This window comes from Dendrobates tinctorius, unplaced genomic scaffold (assembly GCF_039654945.1).
Source record: "Dendrobates tinctorius isolate UK_male_01 unplaced genomic scaffold, ASM3965494v1 ptg000154l, whole genome shotgun sequence".
In the NCBI taxonomy this organism is placed as follows: domain Eukaryota; kingdom Metazoa; phylum Chordata; class Amphibia; order Anura; family Dendrobatidae; genus Dendrobates; species Dendrobates tinctorius.
In genome coordinates, this window is record NW_027361821.1 from 17909807 (window position 1) to 17926045 (window position 16239).

Genomic DNA, 16239 nt, shown 5'->3' on the forward strand with positions numbered 1-16239 from the left:
TTCTGGGGTCTATTTGGGCTACCTAGAGACAACTTTCTTTGCAGTTGCCATACTTCAAGTTTTTCCGTGGACTTTCCTGGCTCGACTGTTCGTTGTTATAAGTCTAGCTAGGCTAATTTTTTTCTATATTCGCCCTCATCCCTGTATGTGGGGTTTATCTTCCCCTTGATCTCAGTCTGAAGGGGCATCCAGTAGTTTTCAGTCTACCTGCTTAATTGAGCGATCAGTTGTCTCTTCATAGCCAACAGGTGCCTACATTGCAGCGATGAGATCCAGGTTATCCCCTGGTTCCATTCAGTATGTTTTCAGTGTTCGGTTCTTTAACAGGTTCTCAGGGCCTGCTTTCAGAGCTTGTCATATTCTCATGGAACAGACTTCAGCCGTTTCCAAATAAGGAGGCGCCTCGGTGTATCTTTTTCTCCTGAGCGCTTCACAAATTAGACTACTTCTGCGACTACGAACCCTCCGGTTCCAAGTTCTCTGCTACGGCCTTTCCTCGCCCAGACATTCTGCTCTCAGGGATACCAACGTCGAATTCACACAGTAGTTAGCAGGATCAACCTTCAAAGCACCCGCCGCTATACCGTGTCGTGTCCTGCCTTAGCTTCCTCTAGTGTGGCGAAGTTCTATGTACGCGCGGCCTAGTTTGCTCAGAGAAGTCTTTCTGGAGACCGGTCGGTAGATTTGACCGTTCCTACTGTCCAAAAAATTTTTTCCTTGCAGGGAGACAGTTTTTCGCCTAATCGTTCCCATCTAAGGGTCCAGTTGGCTTTCTGTTCATGAGCAAAATTATGCACATCTAGGTCCCTCACCAATTTTCATTTTCCATGTACAGTAGCTCCAATAGACTAAATTATTAAAGAGTTCACCGGAAGGACAAGCGCTCCCCTTCCTCAGTCTCAGCCTCGTCGTTTCTTCGGTGCCTCTTCCTCTGCATGACGTTTAGAGATCTAGGATTGAGCCCATCCTTGTTTTTCAGGAAGGAAATTTCTTCGTTCAACATTTACCTTCTGTGTATCGCAAGATTTTTCCTTATTCAATGAAGCTCTTATCCAGTTCCTGATTCTTCAAGGCTTTGGAGATGTCCGCTTTTGCACGAACGGGATCATTTCCCCGTTTTAGTTGGTATCTTTCTCTTTCAGACTCTGAACCACTCCTGGGGTCTTACAGAGTCTGTAACAGCTGTGGTGCACTTCCTGTGGATCAAGGGTCCACTCTCCGTCATTATGAATTCCCTTTCTTTCATCCGCCTCGGACTTTCCCTTCATGACGCCCTCTCATCAGGCTACTTGGCCACAGCAACGGTACTTCTCAAGCTCAGGCTTGAAGTGTAGAGTTCCTCGGGCCTTCAGGTTAGACTTCTGTTCGAGTAAACTGGTCGGCATTAGTAGGGTTGCCGGCTCAGGAAGGACTGCGTTCTTTTCAGTACAACGCACTCTGCCCGGGCAGGGTGTGTCCTCCTGACGGTACTCTTGGGGTCTTTGTCGGGCACCTTTGCAGTGCCATGATATATTCCCCACAGGTCCATAAGATTTTCAAAGCCCATGCTTAGCTTCGGCAAGTACCGATCGGGGTAAAAAAGACCTCGCAGGTGACGAGGGTGACTTCCTCGTCCGGATGGAGTTATTTGCTGTTCCCTCCCCTTCGGGACTGGTTTGGGACGTCCCATGGTTCCTGTGTCCCCCAATAAGGCGATAGAGAAAACAGGATTTTTAGTTGCTTACCGTAAAATCTGTTTCTCTGAGCCTTCAATGGGGGACACAGCACCCTCCCAAGTTGAACAGCTCGGTTTACTGTATAATATTGTACAGTGTGGATTTGTGTATCTGTGGTTTTTATATCGTTACAGATTGCTTCTCCTACTGCTTTCTCACTAACTGAACATCCTACTTCCTGCCGGTGGGGTGTACACTGCGGAGGAGGAGCTAACTTTTTTTCTGCATAGTGTCAGCCTCCTAGTGGCAGCAGCATACACCCATGGTGTCTGTGTCCCCCAATGAAGGCTCAGAGAAATAGATTTTACGGTAAGCAACTAAAAATCCTGTTATTCTCTATATATAATCCACCACCAGCCAATATAAGCATTGTAAAAAAAAAAAAAAAACCTGTGAGCTTTGCGTTGACCTAATCAGAGGTATATATTCTATGCATGGGTGATTTTAACCTCATAATGGATAACACCCTAGATAGACTATGACTAGATGGTGGCGACACTTCAACGACACCTTCTCCCTCCAACATGGCTACATATATGGAAGGGAATGGTTGGCTAGACTTGTGGAGATTGAGACACCCAAGCACAAGAGAATACTCCTGTCACTCCTCTTCCAGACGCACCTTGTCGCGTCTGGACTATATATTTTGCTCTAATAATTTGGCGTTATGGGTAGATAAAGTAGAACATGGAGGCAGAGGAGTGTCAGATCACAGCCCGGTAGTGTTATCTCAAGTTTGGCTGTATCACTCGCAGACCATTATGGAAATTAAATTCATTCTGGCTTAAATTAATTGGCCTATATGACAGAACAATTGCACAACTAAACTGTTTTATATCAACATATACTGAACCGGGTAATGTCAACTTATTCTAGGACACATTGAAAGCAAATCTAAAGGGCTGTCTCTCATCTACAGTCTCATACGTTGAGAGTCACATCCAGGGAAGATGCAGAAATAGAGGTTAAATTAAAAGAATCTGAAAAGAAATATATTGCAGAGCCCTCAAGTGGCAATAGGTCAGAATGGCTCTGCTTTCATAGATTGTACACCCAACACCTAGAAGCTAAAGGGGGTTTTACACATAGCGATATCACTAACAATATCGCTAAAGCATCACCGATTTGGTGACGCAGCAGCGATATCACTAGCGATATCGCTATGTGTGATACTTACCTCCGACCGGCTCCCCCGCTGTCCATCGCTGATCACGCAGCTCCATTACTCTGTCGCCTCATTGGGGGACACAGAACCATGGGTGTTATGCTGCTGTCCACTAGGAGGCGACACTATGCATAATCTGAAAAAGATTAACTATGGCTCCTCCTCTGCAGTATACACCCCTGGACGGCGTCGGCCATCTCCAGTTTTTGCTTAGTGTCGCAAGGAGGCACACCTTTTTCTTCCGTTTTTTCCTTTTTTCGTCCGGAAATACAGATGAAGAAAAGTGGGTCTCCAGCGAGACTCCCGGCATGGCTCCTTCCTTGGCCCCCTTTTTAGGGGTACCCAGTTGAAGTGGAGACGGCTATTCCCCATGTCGCTCCTTCCCCAGTCCCTCGGGTACTGGTGCGAAGTTGAGACCCCCTTCCTTCCCCAACCCCTTGGGGTCTGGGTTGAGGTTGAGGCGAGGATGAAGACCCCCTGACGGTGACAGACGCACCCTCCCTAATCCCCCACAGGGGGCATTAGGTGGAGACGCCGCAGGTAGGGTCGGAGAATAGGCACTGCAGCATCCAGGGACCCCAGACCAGCTGTGGGATCCTGTGAAGACCGGGGGAAGGTGCAGGCAGACGTGGCACAGCAGAGACAGGGCTTTCTGCGCCCCTGTCTCTGCAACAGCAGTGGCTCCAGGGACCCCCCACACAGGAACCGCTACCCCTGCTGCCCCCACCGATATCTAGTCGCCCATTCCGTGGGGGGTCTGGTACAAATCCGCCCCCCTCCTGGACAACCGCGCCGCTCTGGAGCCCTCCTGGGCATCAGGCCTCTACTTGAGACCGTGGCTTCGGCCTAGCTGAAGCCGCCGCCTTTTCCCCACCCCCCGGCCCACCACCCGGATGACTAAAATGGCACTCTAGAGTGTCATAGAGGGGGCGGATCGAGGCAGAAAGGGCGCGTTTCTACATAGCCCAGCGCGCCCTTTTCAACTCTCCGCCCCCTCCTTCCTCTCCTCAGCGTCCCGGTGGCCATTTTTTTTTGGCTGCAGACACCCTGATAACGGACGCCTTCAGCAGAGGAGAACCACAGCAGTCTCCGGGGGGCACAGAACGGGGATCTGTCGGCGCTGAACCTAGAGGCACACTGGTGGGGTAAGATCACAGCTGGGTTCTCTTTACTCAGCTGTGAATCCATACTTCCTATAAGGCTCTCTGTGGGTTCCCTCTGCGTAGCCACCCCTGTAGGATCCCTGATAGCCAGCCTCTGTGCACTATGCCGGGCTCAAGAAAGAGAACCAGGCAGGAATGTTTCTATGCATTCTGCACAGCCTGCAAAGCCACGCTCCCCAGTGGCAGCACGTATCCGCACTGCCGGGATTGCATCCAGAACTCTGGGTCAGAACCCCAGGGAGTACCTACCAACGCTCCAGTGTCAGATACCACGCCGGAATGGGCTACTCAGATGTCACAGTCTATGACACAGTCCATAGATAACTTAACCGCCACATTGCTGCAAGCTCTGCAGGGTCGTGAACGTTACCCAGCAAACGGACAGCTTGTCTCAGGGACATGCTGCTTCCGACTCTCACAGACGTAAGCGGACCCACAGGTCACGATCGCCTGAGTCGTCCTATAGCACAAGGTCATCCCATCCCAGGGAGAGACACCGTCATTCCAGGTCTCCTAGGCAGTCCCCTGTCAGAGACAGACAATGCAGTTCACCACAGAGATCCCCCACCACAGAAGACCCCCGCCCCAGGTCGCCCACCAGGGATCACCTTAGCGATACACAGGATTCGGAAGGCATTTGTGACTCCAATTCAGACAACGAAACGGAGAGGTCCGTGGTACCCCCCCCCCCCCCAGCAATTCAGCGCTAGTTGAGGACATAGTCTCTGCCATTCATCGGGTGCTGGAAATTTCAGAGCCAGTCTCGGAAGCCCCAGAACAAAAGATTTGTTTTGAAAGTGTTCAGAAACCACCTAAGGTCTTCCTTAATCACCATGAGTTTCAGAAGATATTTACTAAACTGTTTTCGCAGCCTGAGGAAAAATTTGCCAATCGCAAATATTTGGAAGCGAAGTACCCCTTCTCACAGAAAGACACCAAACAGTGGACGGATACCCCAGAGGTGGACCCCCGGTATCTAGACTAGCAGCGCAGACCTTACTCCCTCTGCCAGACAGCTCAACCCACAGGGACACAGCAGACCGGCAAGTAGAACGCATGGCTCGTTCCATTTTCGAAGCAGCAGGGGCCTCCCTGGCCCCTGCGTTTGCTTCAGTTTGGGCGGCCAAAGCCATCCTGGCTTGGGCCAACAAACTACAGGAGGGTCTTCAAGTTCCAAATGCCGGGCTCTCGGACCAAGCGGTCCAGATAGCAGTGGTAGCAGACTACATGCTTCACGCAGCCCTATACTCAGCAAGAGGTCTGGCGGGGATAGCGGCAAACGCTATTACGATTCGGCGTATCCTCTGGCTGTGAGAATGGAAAGCGGATGCGGCCTCAAAGAAGTCCCTCACACATCTTCCGTACCTTACTGGAAGGCTTTTCGGCGAAAAGTTGGACACAATGATAGCCAATGCCACTGGGGGTAAGAGTACCTCTCTCCCTCAACTAAAACCGAAGCGCATGTTTAAACGAAGAAACCAGACACGATTCCAATCCTTTCGGAATTCCTCGGGCTGGTCCGTCTCGTGCCCAGCGCAAAACCGGAACCGCTCTCCACGCAGGGACAACCCACGGACGTCGCAGAGACCGGACAGGACTTTGCAGTCGAAAGCAGGCCAAGCGAAACCCAAGGGAGGAAAACCTCAGAACTTCGCTTCTTCATGACTCACGAACTCCGGAAGACACCCCACCAGTAGGCGGGCGACTTTTGCTCTTTCAGCAAGTCTGGCTGCCTATTACAGAAGACAGGTGGGTCAGGGAAATAGTGTCTTCCGGATACAAGATAGAGTTCACTTCCACTCCACCGAATCGGTTCTTCCTCTCTACCCCTCCAACACCATCAGACAAGGCTCGTGCCTTCCACCAAGCGGTCTCCTCTCTCCTTCAAGCAGGAGTCATGGTGCCGATTCCCGCGAACGAAAGATTCCGAGGGTTCTACTCTAATCTGTTCGTAGTTCCCAAGAAAGGAGACAGCGTTCGGCCCATACTAGACCTAAAACAGCTCAACAAATATGTACGGGTCCGTCATTTCCGCATGGAGTCCCTCCGGTCCATCATTGCGTCCATGGAGCAGGGAGAATACCTTGCTTCCATAGACATACAAGATGCATATCTGCACATACCAATTGCTCCCGCCCATCAAAGGTTTCTCAGATTCGCGGTAAACCAAAACCACTACCAGTTTGTCGCCCTTCCGTTCGGACTCGCCACGGCTCCAAGAACGTTTACCAAAGTCATGGCAGCCACCATGGACGTTCTGCACTCAAGAGGCATTCTAGTCGTCCTGTACCTGGACGACCTCCTCATCAAGCCTTCCACCTTCAAGGACTGCGAGGTCAGTGTCTCAATCACAATAGACACACTGAGTCATCTGGGATGGTTAGTCAACCTACAAAAATCGTCGACTACCCCGTGTCAGATTCTACCCTTCCTGGGAATGCTATTCGACACCTCCAGGGGCCTGGTGCTCCTTCCCAAGGACAAGACACTGGCCATCCGTCTGGGAGTTCGTACACTCCTCCACAGTCCTCCCCAATCTCTCTAGTTTGCCATGAGAGTCCTCGGCAGGATGGCAGCAGCAATAGAGGCAGTGCCATTTGCCCAGTTTCACCTCAGGCCTCTTCAACTAGCCATACTCAGATCTTGGGACAGGAATCTCTTCTCCCTCGACAGGGACTTCCAGTTGACGTCGTCAACCAGGAGGTCCCTGCATTGGTGGCTCAAGCCAACCTCGCTTGCACGGGGAAAACTCTTTCTCTCAGGTCAATGGAAGATCCTGACTACAGATGCAAGCCTGACAGGCTGGGGGGCGGTGCACCTACATCACAGGGCACAAGGCAAGTGGTCACCAAGGGAAGCGACCTTGCCCATCAATGTCCTGGAAATCCGGGCCATCTTCCTGGCACTGAGAGCCTTTCATCACCTGCTTGCAGCCTCGAACATACGGATACAGTCGGACAATGCCACGGCTGTAGCATACGTGAATCACCAAGGCGGGACCCGCAGCGCCCAGGCGATGAGAGAAGTGGCACATATCCTCCACTGGGCGGAAGACACGAGGTCGGTACTCTCTGCGGTCCACATTCCCGGTGTAGAAAACTGGGAAGCCAACTTCCTCAGCAGGCAAGGAATTGACTCGAGGGAGTGGTCTCTCCATCCCGAGATTTTTACCAGATCTGTCAACGCTGGGGAACCCCGGATGTGGACCTAATGGCATCCCATCTCAATACCAAGGTCCCCAATTTCATGGCCAGGACACCCGAACCGCGGTCGCTCGGAGCGGATGCCCTGGTCCAGGACTGGTCCCAGTTCCAACTCCTGTACATTTTTCCACCCCTCCCCCTGATCCCCAGGGTCGTGAGGAAGATCAAACAAGAGGGAGTTCCAACCATCCTCATCGCGCCAGATTGGCCCAGACGTACATGGTACTCAGACATCGTTCAACTTACGGCAGATACCCCCTGGCGTCTACCCGACCGTCACGACCTTCTGTCTCAAGGTCCGTTCTACCATCAGAATTCAGGGGCTCTCAGTTTGACGGCATGGCCCTTGAAACCTGGATTCTAACCCAGGCAGGGTTTTCACCGGAAGTCATTGCGACCATGATCAGGGCACGGAAGCCAGCCTCCGCCAAGATTTATCGTACCTGGAGAGCTTTCTTTTCCTGGTGCGAATCTCATGGACAAGTCCCACTCCCTTATTCTCTCCCGAAGGTCCTAGGTTTTCTTCAATCGGGCCTAGACGCCAAGCTATCCCTAGGCTTGCTTAAGAGGTGTCAGCGCTTTCAGTCCTTTTTCAAAGGCGCATTGCTACCAAACCGCAAGTAAGGACTTTCCTCCAGGAAGTTTCCCGATTGGTTCCTCCCTACAAACGTCCGCTGGACACGTGGGACCTCAATCTAGTCCTGACAGCATTGCAGGCACCACCCTTGAACCCCTTAAAGAAGTTCCACTCTGCATTCTGTCACAGAAAGTGTTTTTTCTAGTGGCAATCACCTCGTTACGCAGAGTGTCGGAATTGTCAGCACTTTCCTGCAGACGGCCTTTCCTAGCCTTTCACCAGGACAAGGTGGTTCTCCGTACAGTACCATCCTTCCTTCCGAAGGTTGTGTCCAACTTCCACCTCAATGAGGAAATTTCACTGCCATCCCTTTGCCCGGTTCCGGTTCATAGAGTGGAGAAGGCTCTGCATACGCTTGACCTCGTCAGAGCATTGCGGATTTACGTGTCCAGGACTGCTCCCTTCCGGAAGTCTGATTCTCTCTTCATTCTTCCGGAAGGCGGTCGCAAGGGACTGCCGGCTTCCAAGGCTACCCTTGCCAGGTGGATCAAGTCCACCATACATGAGGCCTACCGACTTAACAGTTCCCCTCTTCCGGCCGGTATCACGGCACACTCTACACGGGCAGTAGGGGCCTCCTGGGCCATTCGGCACCAAGCTTCGGCACAACAAGTGTGTAAGGCGGCCACTTGGACTAGTCTGCACACATTTACGAAACACTACAGTGTTCATACCCAGTCCTCAGCGGATGCGAGCCTGGGTAGACGGGTTTTGCAGGTGGCAGTGCCCCAAGTTTAGGGACCTGCTAGCACAATATTCGTCCATTGCTTCCCACCCAGGGACTGCTTTGGAACGTCCCACGGTTCTGTGTCCCCCAATGAGGCGACAGAGTAAAGGAGATTTTTGTGTACTCACCGTAAAATCTCTTTCTCTTAGCCTCTAATTGGGGGACACAGCTCCCACCCTGTTGCCCTTACGGGCCGTTGTTACGGTTAAGTTCTCATATTGTTCTTTGAGCTCATACATAGTAGCCCTATTACAGGCATGGTTATGTTGTTATTGTTCCGTTCCTCCTAATGCTTTTGCACAAAACTGGAGATGGCTGACGCTGTCCAGGGGTGTATACAGCAGAGGAGGAGCCATAGTTAACCTTTTTCAGATTATGCATAGTGTCACCTCCTAGTGGACAGCAGCATAACACCCATGGTTCTGTATCCCCCAATTAGAGGCTAAGAGAAAGAGATTTTACGGTGAGTACACAAAAATCTCCTTTTCTCGTCGGGCGCTTCCTGCTGGCGCCGACGAGCGACGCGTGGACACAGGTGGGAGAATGTCAGGATCGCCGCTTCTGAAAGGTAAGTAACGACCGCTAAATCGCTGCTGCATCGCTGTGAGATCTGCCTGTGTGGCAGCTCACTAGCGACCATTTAGCAAAGCACAAGCGATCCTGACCGGGTCGTATCGTGGTCAGGATCGCTGGTGCATCGCTAAATGTAAAGTGGCCTTTAATCTAAACGGAAATTATTATTCACAAGGCAATCCTACTTTGAATTAGGTAACCAATCTAGCAAGTTATTGGCTTACATGGCCCATCAACATAATGCATCTAACACCATACTTCAAATTAGGAGGCCAGACGGCACTATAGCCACCTCTGCAGAAGGCAGACTCAATTTCATGATTGCTAAAAATCACTATATCAGTCTAAAAGCGACTATAACGCCGCACACTGCCTCTCATACCTGTCAGACTTGCGATTCCCTGAACTGACCCATTCTCAGCAATCCATCCTGGAGGCAGATTTTACGTTGGATGAGATAATTTCTGCTATTAAAGAAATGGCAAAAGGAAAGGCACCAGGCCCAGATGGTTTTCCCATTGAGTTATACAGCAAATACCAAGATACTCTAGCCCCCCTTTTAATGGATGTCTTTGAGCACACCAAAGAAGGGGAACGCTTACCAAACTCCTTTTATGAGGCAAATATAACAGTTCTTGAAAAAGTAGGGAAAGACCCACTAGAATGTGGATCATACCGTCCAATCTCGTTAGTAAATGTAGATAATAAGATATTCACAAAATTCCTAGCCACTAGACTTGATAGAGTCATTTTCAAAATTATACATCCATATCAGACTGGATTCACACCAGGAAAAGTACACATTTAATATCAGAAGGGTGCAGACCATTGTACAATATAGCTCACTGATACAAGATAATGAGTGGGCCCTGGCTTCACTTGATGCAGCTAAGGCGTTTGTCTCTGTAGAGTGGCCCTTCTTGTCTGCATGCCTCCAGAAATTCGCATTTGGTCCTAGATTCACCAAATGGGCCCACATAATGTATACAGCCCCTACAGCTCAATTAATAATAACATTTCATCCGATCACTTCCCCCTTGGAAGGGGGACAAGGCTGGGTCGCCCTCTATCCCATGCCCTATTTGTTTTAGCCATAGAAGCTTTAGCAATAAGAATACACTCCACAACAACAATTATGGGCGTTACCATAGCAGACCGATCCGATACTACTGGCCTATACGTGGACGATATGGTAATATTTATGGACGAAGTTGAAGAAACTTTACCACCGGTCATCTCCACTATAGACACATTTAGCAAATATTCCGCACTCTACATAAATTGGGATAAGTCAGCACTAATGCCTCTCCAGCATTTTTCAGGGGTCCATTTGAAGCAGCTATCTCCACTCCCGACTGTGTCTCAATTTAAATACCTGGGCATTATTATACAGAAAGATAGCAGAAATGAGTTCCCATATAACATCTCCCCCCTGCCTGACCACGCTAAACTTAAATTCACACAGTGGAGCAAATTGCCACTTTCAGCTACTGGAAGGATAATGTTAAATTAATTCTACTCCCTAAATTTACCTACATATTTCAGCATAGTGGGGTACCCATTCCTAAGTACTTCTTTTCAACGCTTAGCTCATTAATCACAGGATTTATCTGGGGAAACTCTAGGCCTAGACTTACACTGTGTACCCTACAAAGGTCCAAAAAGCAAGGCGGGGAGGCGCTACCAGACTTCTTTTTATACTACCTAGCGGGACAGCTTAGGGCAATTCTCATGGATGCCAGATACTCGTCTGCCTATCTGCCTAACTCAGAGAATCACTTGGCACAAGCGGTGGGGACGAACTGTTTATTGGGATTTCTGGAGACAGATAAACCAAACATTTCTAGGATGTGACCTCTTCTTAGGCTTGCGCGCACAATCTGGAGACAAGCTAAAAGAGTAGTTGATTTCACTGAGGTTGTGGCAGAAATGCCACTCTGGCACCACACATACTTCACTTCTCTACAAGAACATCCCGCCTCTGCTTTCTGGAGCTCCAGAAATGTATCTTCTCTCCCACTGATCGGCATACTTATATCACAGGGACCACAAGGTCTTATCTCCACTCTATACACCTTTCTACTGTCAGCAAACATGGACTCTATTCCTTTGACGGTTAAGGGAAAATAGCAGCTTTTGATTCCTAAAAATTCAGGAGAAGGACTGGAGGAGATGCAGGAGTCCTCAATCATGGTTTCCCCATCAGCTAACAACAAAATGACCCAATTATATATAATCCATCAAGCATATCTTACTCCAGCTAAATTGGCAATAATGGGTCGTTCTCAGACCTCGGAATGCCCGAGGTGTCATGAGTTGGAGGCCGACTTCATACACATGATGTGGAGATGTCCAGTAATACATACATTCTGGCAGGAGGCTACCACCTTCTTGTCATCCCTAATAACAATACCAATTCGCCTGGATCCCTTGGTGTGCCTGTTTGGGGTTGTGGAAGAAGATAATTGGGACCATCATATTAAAATATTTCTCCGAGAGACGCTATTTTTGGCCAGGAAATTAATTGCTCTGAGATGGATGGGTAGTTCACACCCAATACTGAGATCCTGGGTAGAACTTGTCAATTCAGTGATTCCATATGAAAACACGGTCTATCAAAATAGAGGGTGCCCTGGGAAATTCTGTAAAATATGGGACATCTGGAACTCCACACCCGTCACCATCTAACAAGTGCCTAAGAATATTGACGTGGGAGGGTGTGCCCAAACCACATTTACAGGTGCGTCGGTTTTTCCAGCAGAAATGTTAATTTTTAGTTATTGTTATGTAAATAGTTATTGGGTATCGATCTCCAAGTCTCGAGGTCGAAGTTCTATGTGATCCAGTAAATGTATACTGAGATAACAAGTTAGAATGCGTGGTTAGGTGTATGTGAAATACATTTATCATCATACCGCCGAACAAAAAGTGGAATAACACGCAGTAAAATAGACTGATATAAATAAACGTGGTACTGCTGTAAACATCTTGTCCCGCAAAAAACGAGCTGTTAATACAGCGTCATCAGCGGAAAAATAAGTTATAGCTATCAAAATAAAGCAATGCAAAAATAATTTTCTAATATATAAAGCTCAAGTGTGTGTATGTCCGGGATAGGCATCCGCACCGTCGCAGCCACAGCCACAAAATTTGGCACAGTCACACGTCTGGACCCCGAGAGCGTCCTAGGCTATGTTGTGAGGCAAAATTTTAACCCCGCGCGTTCCAATTCACCAAACAATTTTGACCCTATATACATAATGGTGAAAAAGTTTGTGTGTATCAAGCCCTGCCGCTCATTATGATGTCATAATGGTTGACTATGGGATGGAGGATGTGTGATGGGTATATGGGCACTGGACTATGGGATGGAGTATATGTATGATGGGTATATGGGCACGGGACTATGGGATGGAGGATATGTATGATGGGTATATGGGCACGGGACTATGGGATGGAGGATATGTATGTTGGGTATATGGGCACCGGACTATGGGATCGTGGATATGTATGATGGGTATATGGGCACATGACTAAGGGATGGAGGATAATTATAATTTGCTATAGCTAACCACAGTTAGTTACTATGCCCGGGCAGCGCCGGCTCTTCAGCTAGTTTTTTATATAAACGTTTTTATTGTAGAAAAGCGCCAAAACATAAAAAAAAAAATCAATGAGGTATCACTGTAATCGTACTGACACAAAGAATAAAACCGCTTTATCAATTTTACTACACGCGGAATGGTATAAACTCCCCCCCCCAAAAAAAAAAAAAAAAAAAAAAAAGATTCCTGAATTGCTGGCTTTTGTTTGTTCTGCCTCACAAAAATCAGAATAAAAAGCGATCAAAGAATGTCGTGTGCCCGAAAATGACTCTACTCTGTGGGCCAAAATATCAAAATATGGAAAAATTATAGCTCTCAAAATGGGGTGATGCAAAAACTATTTTTTGCAATAAAAAGCGTCTTTTAGTGTGTGTGACAGCTGCCAAACATAAAAATCCTCTATAAATAGTAGTAAATCAAACCCCCCTTTATCACCCCCTTAGTTAGGGAAAAATAATTAAATAAAAAAATGTATTTTCAGGTTAGGGTTGGGGCTAAAGTTAGGGTTATGGTTGGGATTAGGGTTAGGGGATGTGTTAGAGTTGGGGGGTTTCCACTGTTTAGGCACATCAGGGGCTCTCCAAATGCGACATGACATCTGATCTCAATTCCAGGCAATTGTGCATTGAAAAGTCAAACGGCGCTCCTTCCCTTCCAAGCTCTGCCATGCGCCCAAACAGTGGCTTACACCCACATATGGCGGCATACTCAGGACAAATTTCACAACTTTTAGGGCCCAATTTCTCCTGTCATCCTTGGGTAAATAAAAAAATTTGGGGCGAAGAGATAATTTTTGTGTAAAAAATTATTTTTTTTTTATTTTTGCGGCTCTACATTATAAACTTCTGTGAAGCACTTGGGGGTTCAAAGTGCTCACCACAAATCTAGATGAGTTCTTTAGGGGGTCTACTTTCCAAAATGGGGTCACTTATGGGGGGTTTCCACTGTTTAGGTACATCAGGGGCTCTCCAAACGCAACATGGCGTCCGATCTCAATTCCAGCCAATTTTGCATTGAAAAGTCAAACGGCGCTCCTTCCCTTCCGAGCTCTTCCATGTGCCCAAACAGTGGTTTACCTGCATATATGGGTTAGCAGCGTACTCAGAACAAATTGCACAAGTTTTGGGGTCCAATTTCTTCTGTTACCCTTGGTAAAATAAAACAAATTGGATCTGAAGTTAATTTTTTGTTAAAAAAAAAAAATGAACATTTAACTTTTTTTTCAAACATTCGAAAAATTCCTGTGAAGCACCTGAAGGGTTAATAAACTTCTTGAATGTGGTTTTGAGCACCTTGAGAGGTGCAGTTTTTAGAATGGTGTCACTTTTGGGCATTTTCTATCATATAGGCTCCTCAAAGTGACTTCAAATGTGATGTGGTCCCTAAAAAAAAAAAAAGGTGTAAAAATGAGAAATCGCTGGTCAACTTTTAACCCTTATAACGTCCTAACAAAAAAAAAATTGGGAAATGTTATTTATGAACTATTTTGTGTGACATAACACACTGTTTTAAGGACATGAAAATTCAAAGTTGGAAAATTTCAAAATGTTCTAAATTTTCACCAAATTTCCATTTTTTTCACAAACGCAGATCACATCAAATAAATTTTACTACTAACATGAAGTACAATATGTCACGAGAAATCTATGTCAGAATCATCGGGATCCATGGAAGCGTTCCAGAGTTATTACCTTATAAAGGGACAGTGGTCAGAATTGTAAAAATTGGCCCGGTCATTAACGTGCAAACCACCCTTGGGGGTAAAGGGGTTAATCTCTTTCCCTTATACTATTTTATTAGTTATTTTGAATGTAAATACAATGTATTGAATATATTTATTCTATGTCACATTTATAGATGCATACCAAATGTTTATAGTTTTTTTTTTTTTTTTTATTGCAGGAAATATTAAAGAAGCGGAGTTTACGGATGTTTGAACTTGCACCAAAGCACCCTCCACACTGGCCTCCTTTCATACCGCCAACCAAGCCCGAGGTTTCCACAACAGGTGCAGGTTAGTAAAATGACCGACATTTGGCATGTTCAGCTGAGCAGAAAAAAAACGTTAGAGAGGTTACATTGCAAAACTAACGCTGTGGCGCCTATATCTTCAGGATTTTGATGGTCCAAACGGTTGGCCCTTACCCATCAGATAGTGATAGGCCATGACTTTATGATGTGAAAACCTTTTGCATGGGTTCATTCATGACATCCATAGTGTTTCACAGATGTGGATCTTTTTTTTCCCCTGCATTCTGGTTTTACATATAGTTAGGTCCATATATATTTGGACAGAGACAACATTTTTCTAATTTTGGTTCTAGACATTATTACCACAATGAATTTTAAACAAAACAATTCAGATGCAGTTGAAGTTCAGACTTTCAGCTTTCATTTGAGGGTATCCACATTAAAATTGGATGAAGGGTTTAGGAGTTTCAGCTCCTTAACATGTGCCACCCTGTTTTTAAAGGGACCAAAAGTGATTGGACAATTGACTCCAAGGCTATTTCATGGACAGGTGTGGGCAATCCCTTCTTTATATCATTCTCAATTAAGCAGATAAAAGGCCTGGAGTTGATTTGAGGTGTGGTGCTTGCATTTGGAAGGTTTTGCTGTGAAGGAAACATCGGACAAAGGAGCTCTCCATGCAGGTGAAACAAGCCATCCATAGGCTGCAAAAACAGAAAAAACCCATCCGAGAAATTGCTACAACATAGGAGTGGCAAAATCTACGCTTTGGTACATCCTGAGAAAGAAAGCACTGGTGAACTCATCAATGCCAAAAGACCTGGGCGCCACGGAAGACAACAGTGGTGGATGATTGCAGAATAATCTCCATGGTGAAGAGAAACCCCTTCACAACAGCCAAACAAGTGAACAACACTCTCCAGGCGGTAGGCATATCAATATCCAAATCTACCATAAAGAGAAGACTGCATGAAAGTAAATACAGAGGGTTCACTGCATGGTGCAAGCCACTCATAAGCATCAAGAATAAAAAGGCTAGACTGGACTTTGCTAAAAAACATCTACAAAAGCCAGCACAGTTCTGGAAGAACATTCTTTGGACGGATGAAACCAAGATGAACCTCTATCAGAATGATGGAAAGAGAAAAGTATGGCGAAGGCGTGGTACAGCTCATGATCCAAAGCATACCACATCATCTGTAAAACACGGCGGAGGCAGTGTGATGGCTTGGGCATGCATGGCTGCCAGTGGCACTGGGTCACTAGTGTTTATTGATGATGTGACACAGGACAGAAGCAGCTGAATGAATTCTGAGGAATTCAGAGCCATACTGTGTGCTCAGATCCAGCCAAATGCAGCCAAACTGATTGGTCGTCGTTTCATACTACAGATGGACAATGACCCAAAACATAAAGCCAAAGCAACCCAGGAGTTTATTAAAGCAAAGAAGTGGAATATTCTTGAATGGCCAAGTCAGTC

At 47.1% G+C, this 16239-nt stretch overlaps 1 protein-coding gene across 1 annotated transcript in view; it reads left to right on the top strand.

The window, feature by feature from the left end:
* ATG4A (autophagy related 4A cysteine peptidase) overlaps positions 1-16239 on the top strand; it is a 97325-nt gene that overhangs the window by 68392 nt on the left and 12694 nt on the right. Inside the window, exon 12 of the mRNA XM_073547640.1 lies at positions 14691-14802. Within this exon, the coding sequence (XP_073403741.1) occupies positions 14691-14802 (112 nt within the window). The remainder of the gene's footprint in view (positions 1-14690; positions 14803-16239) is intronic.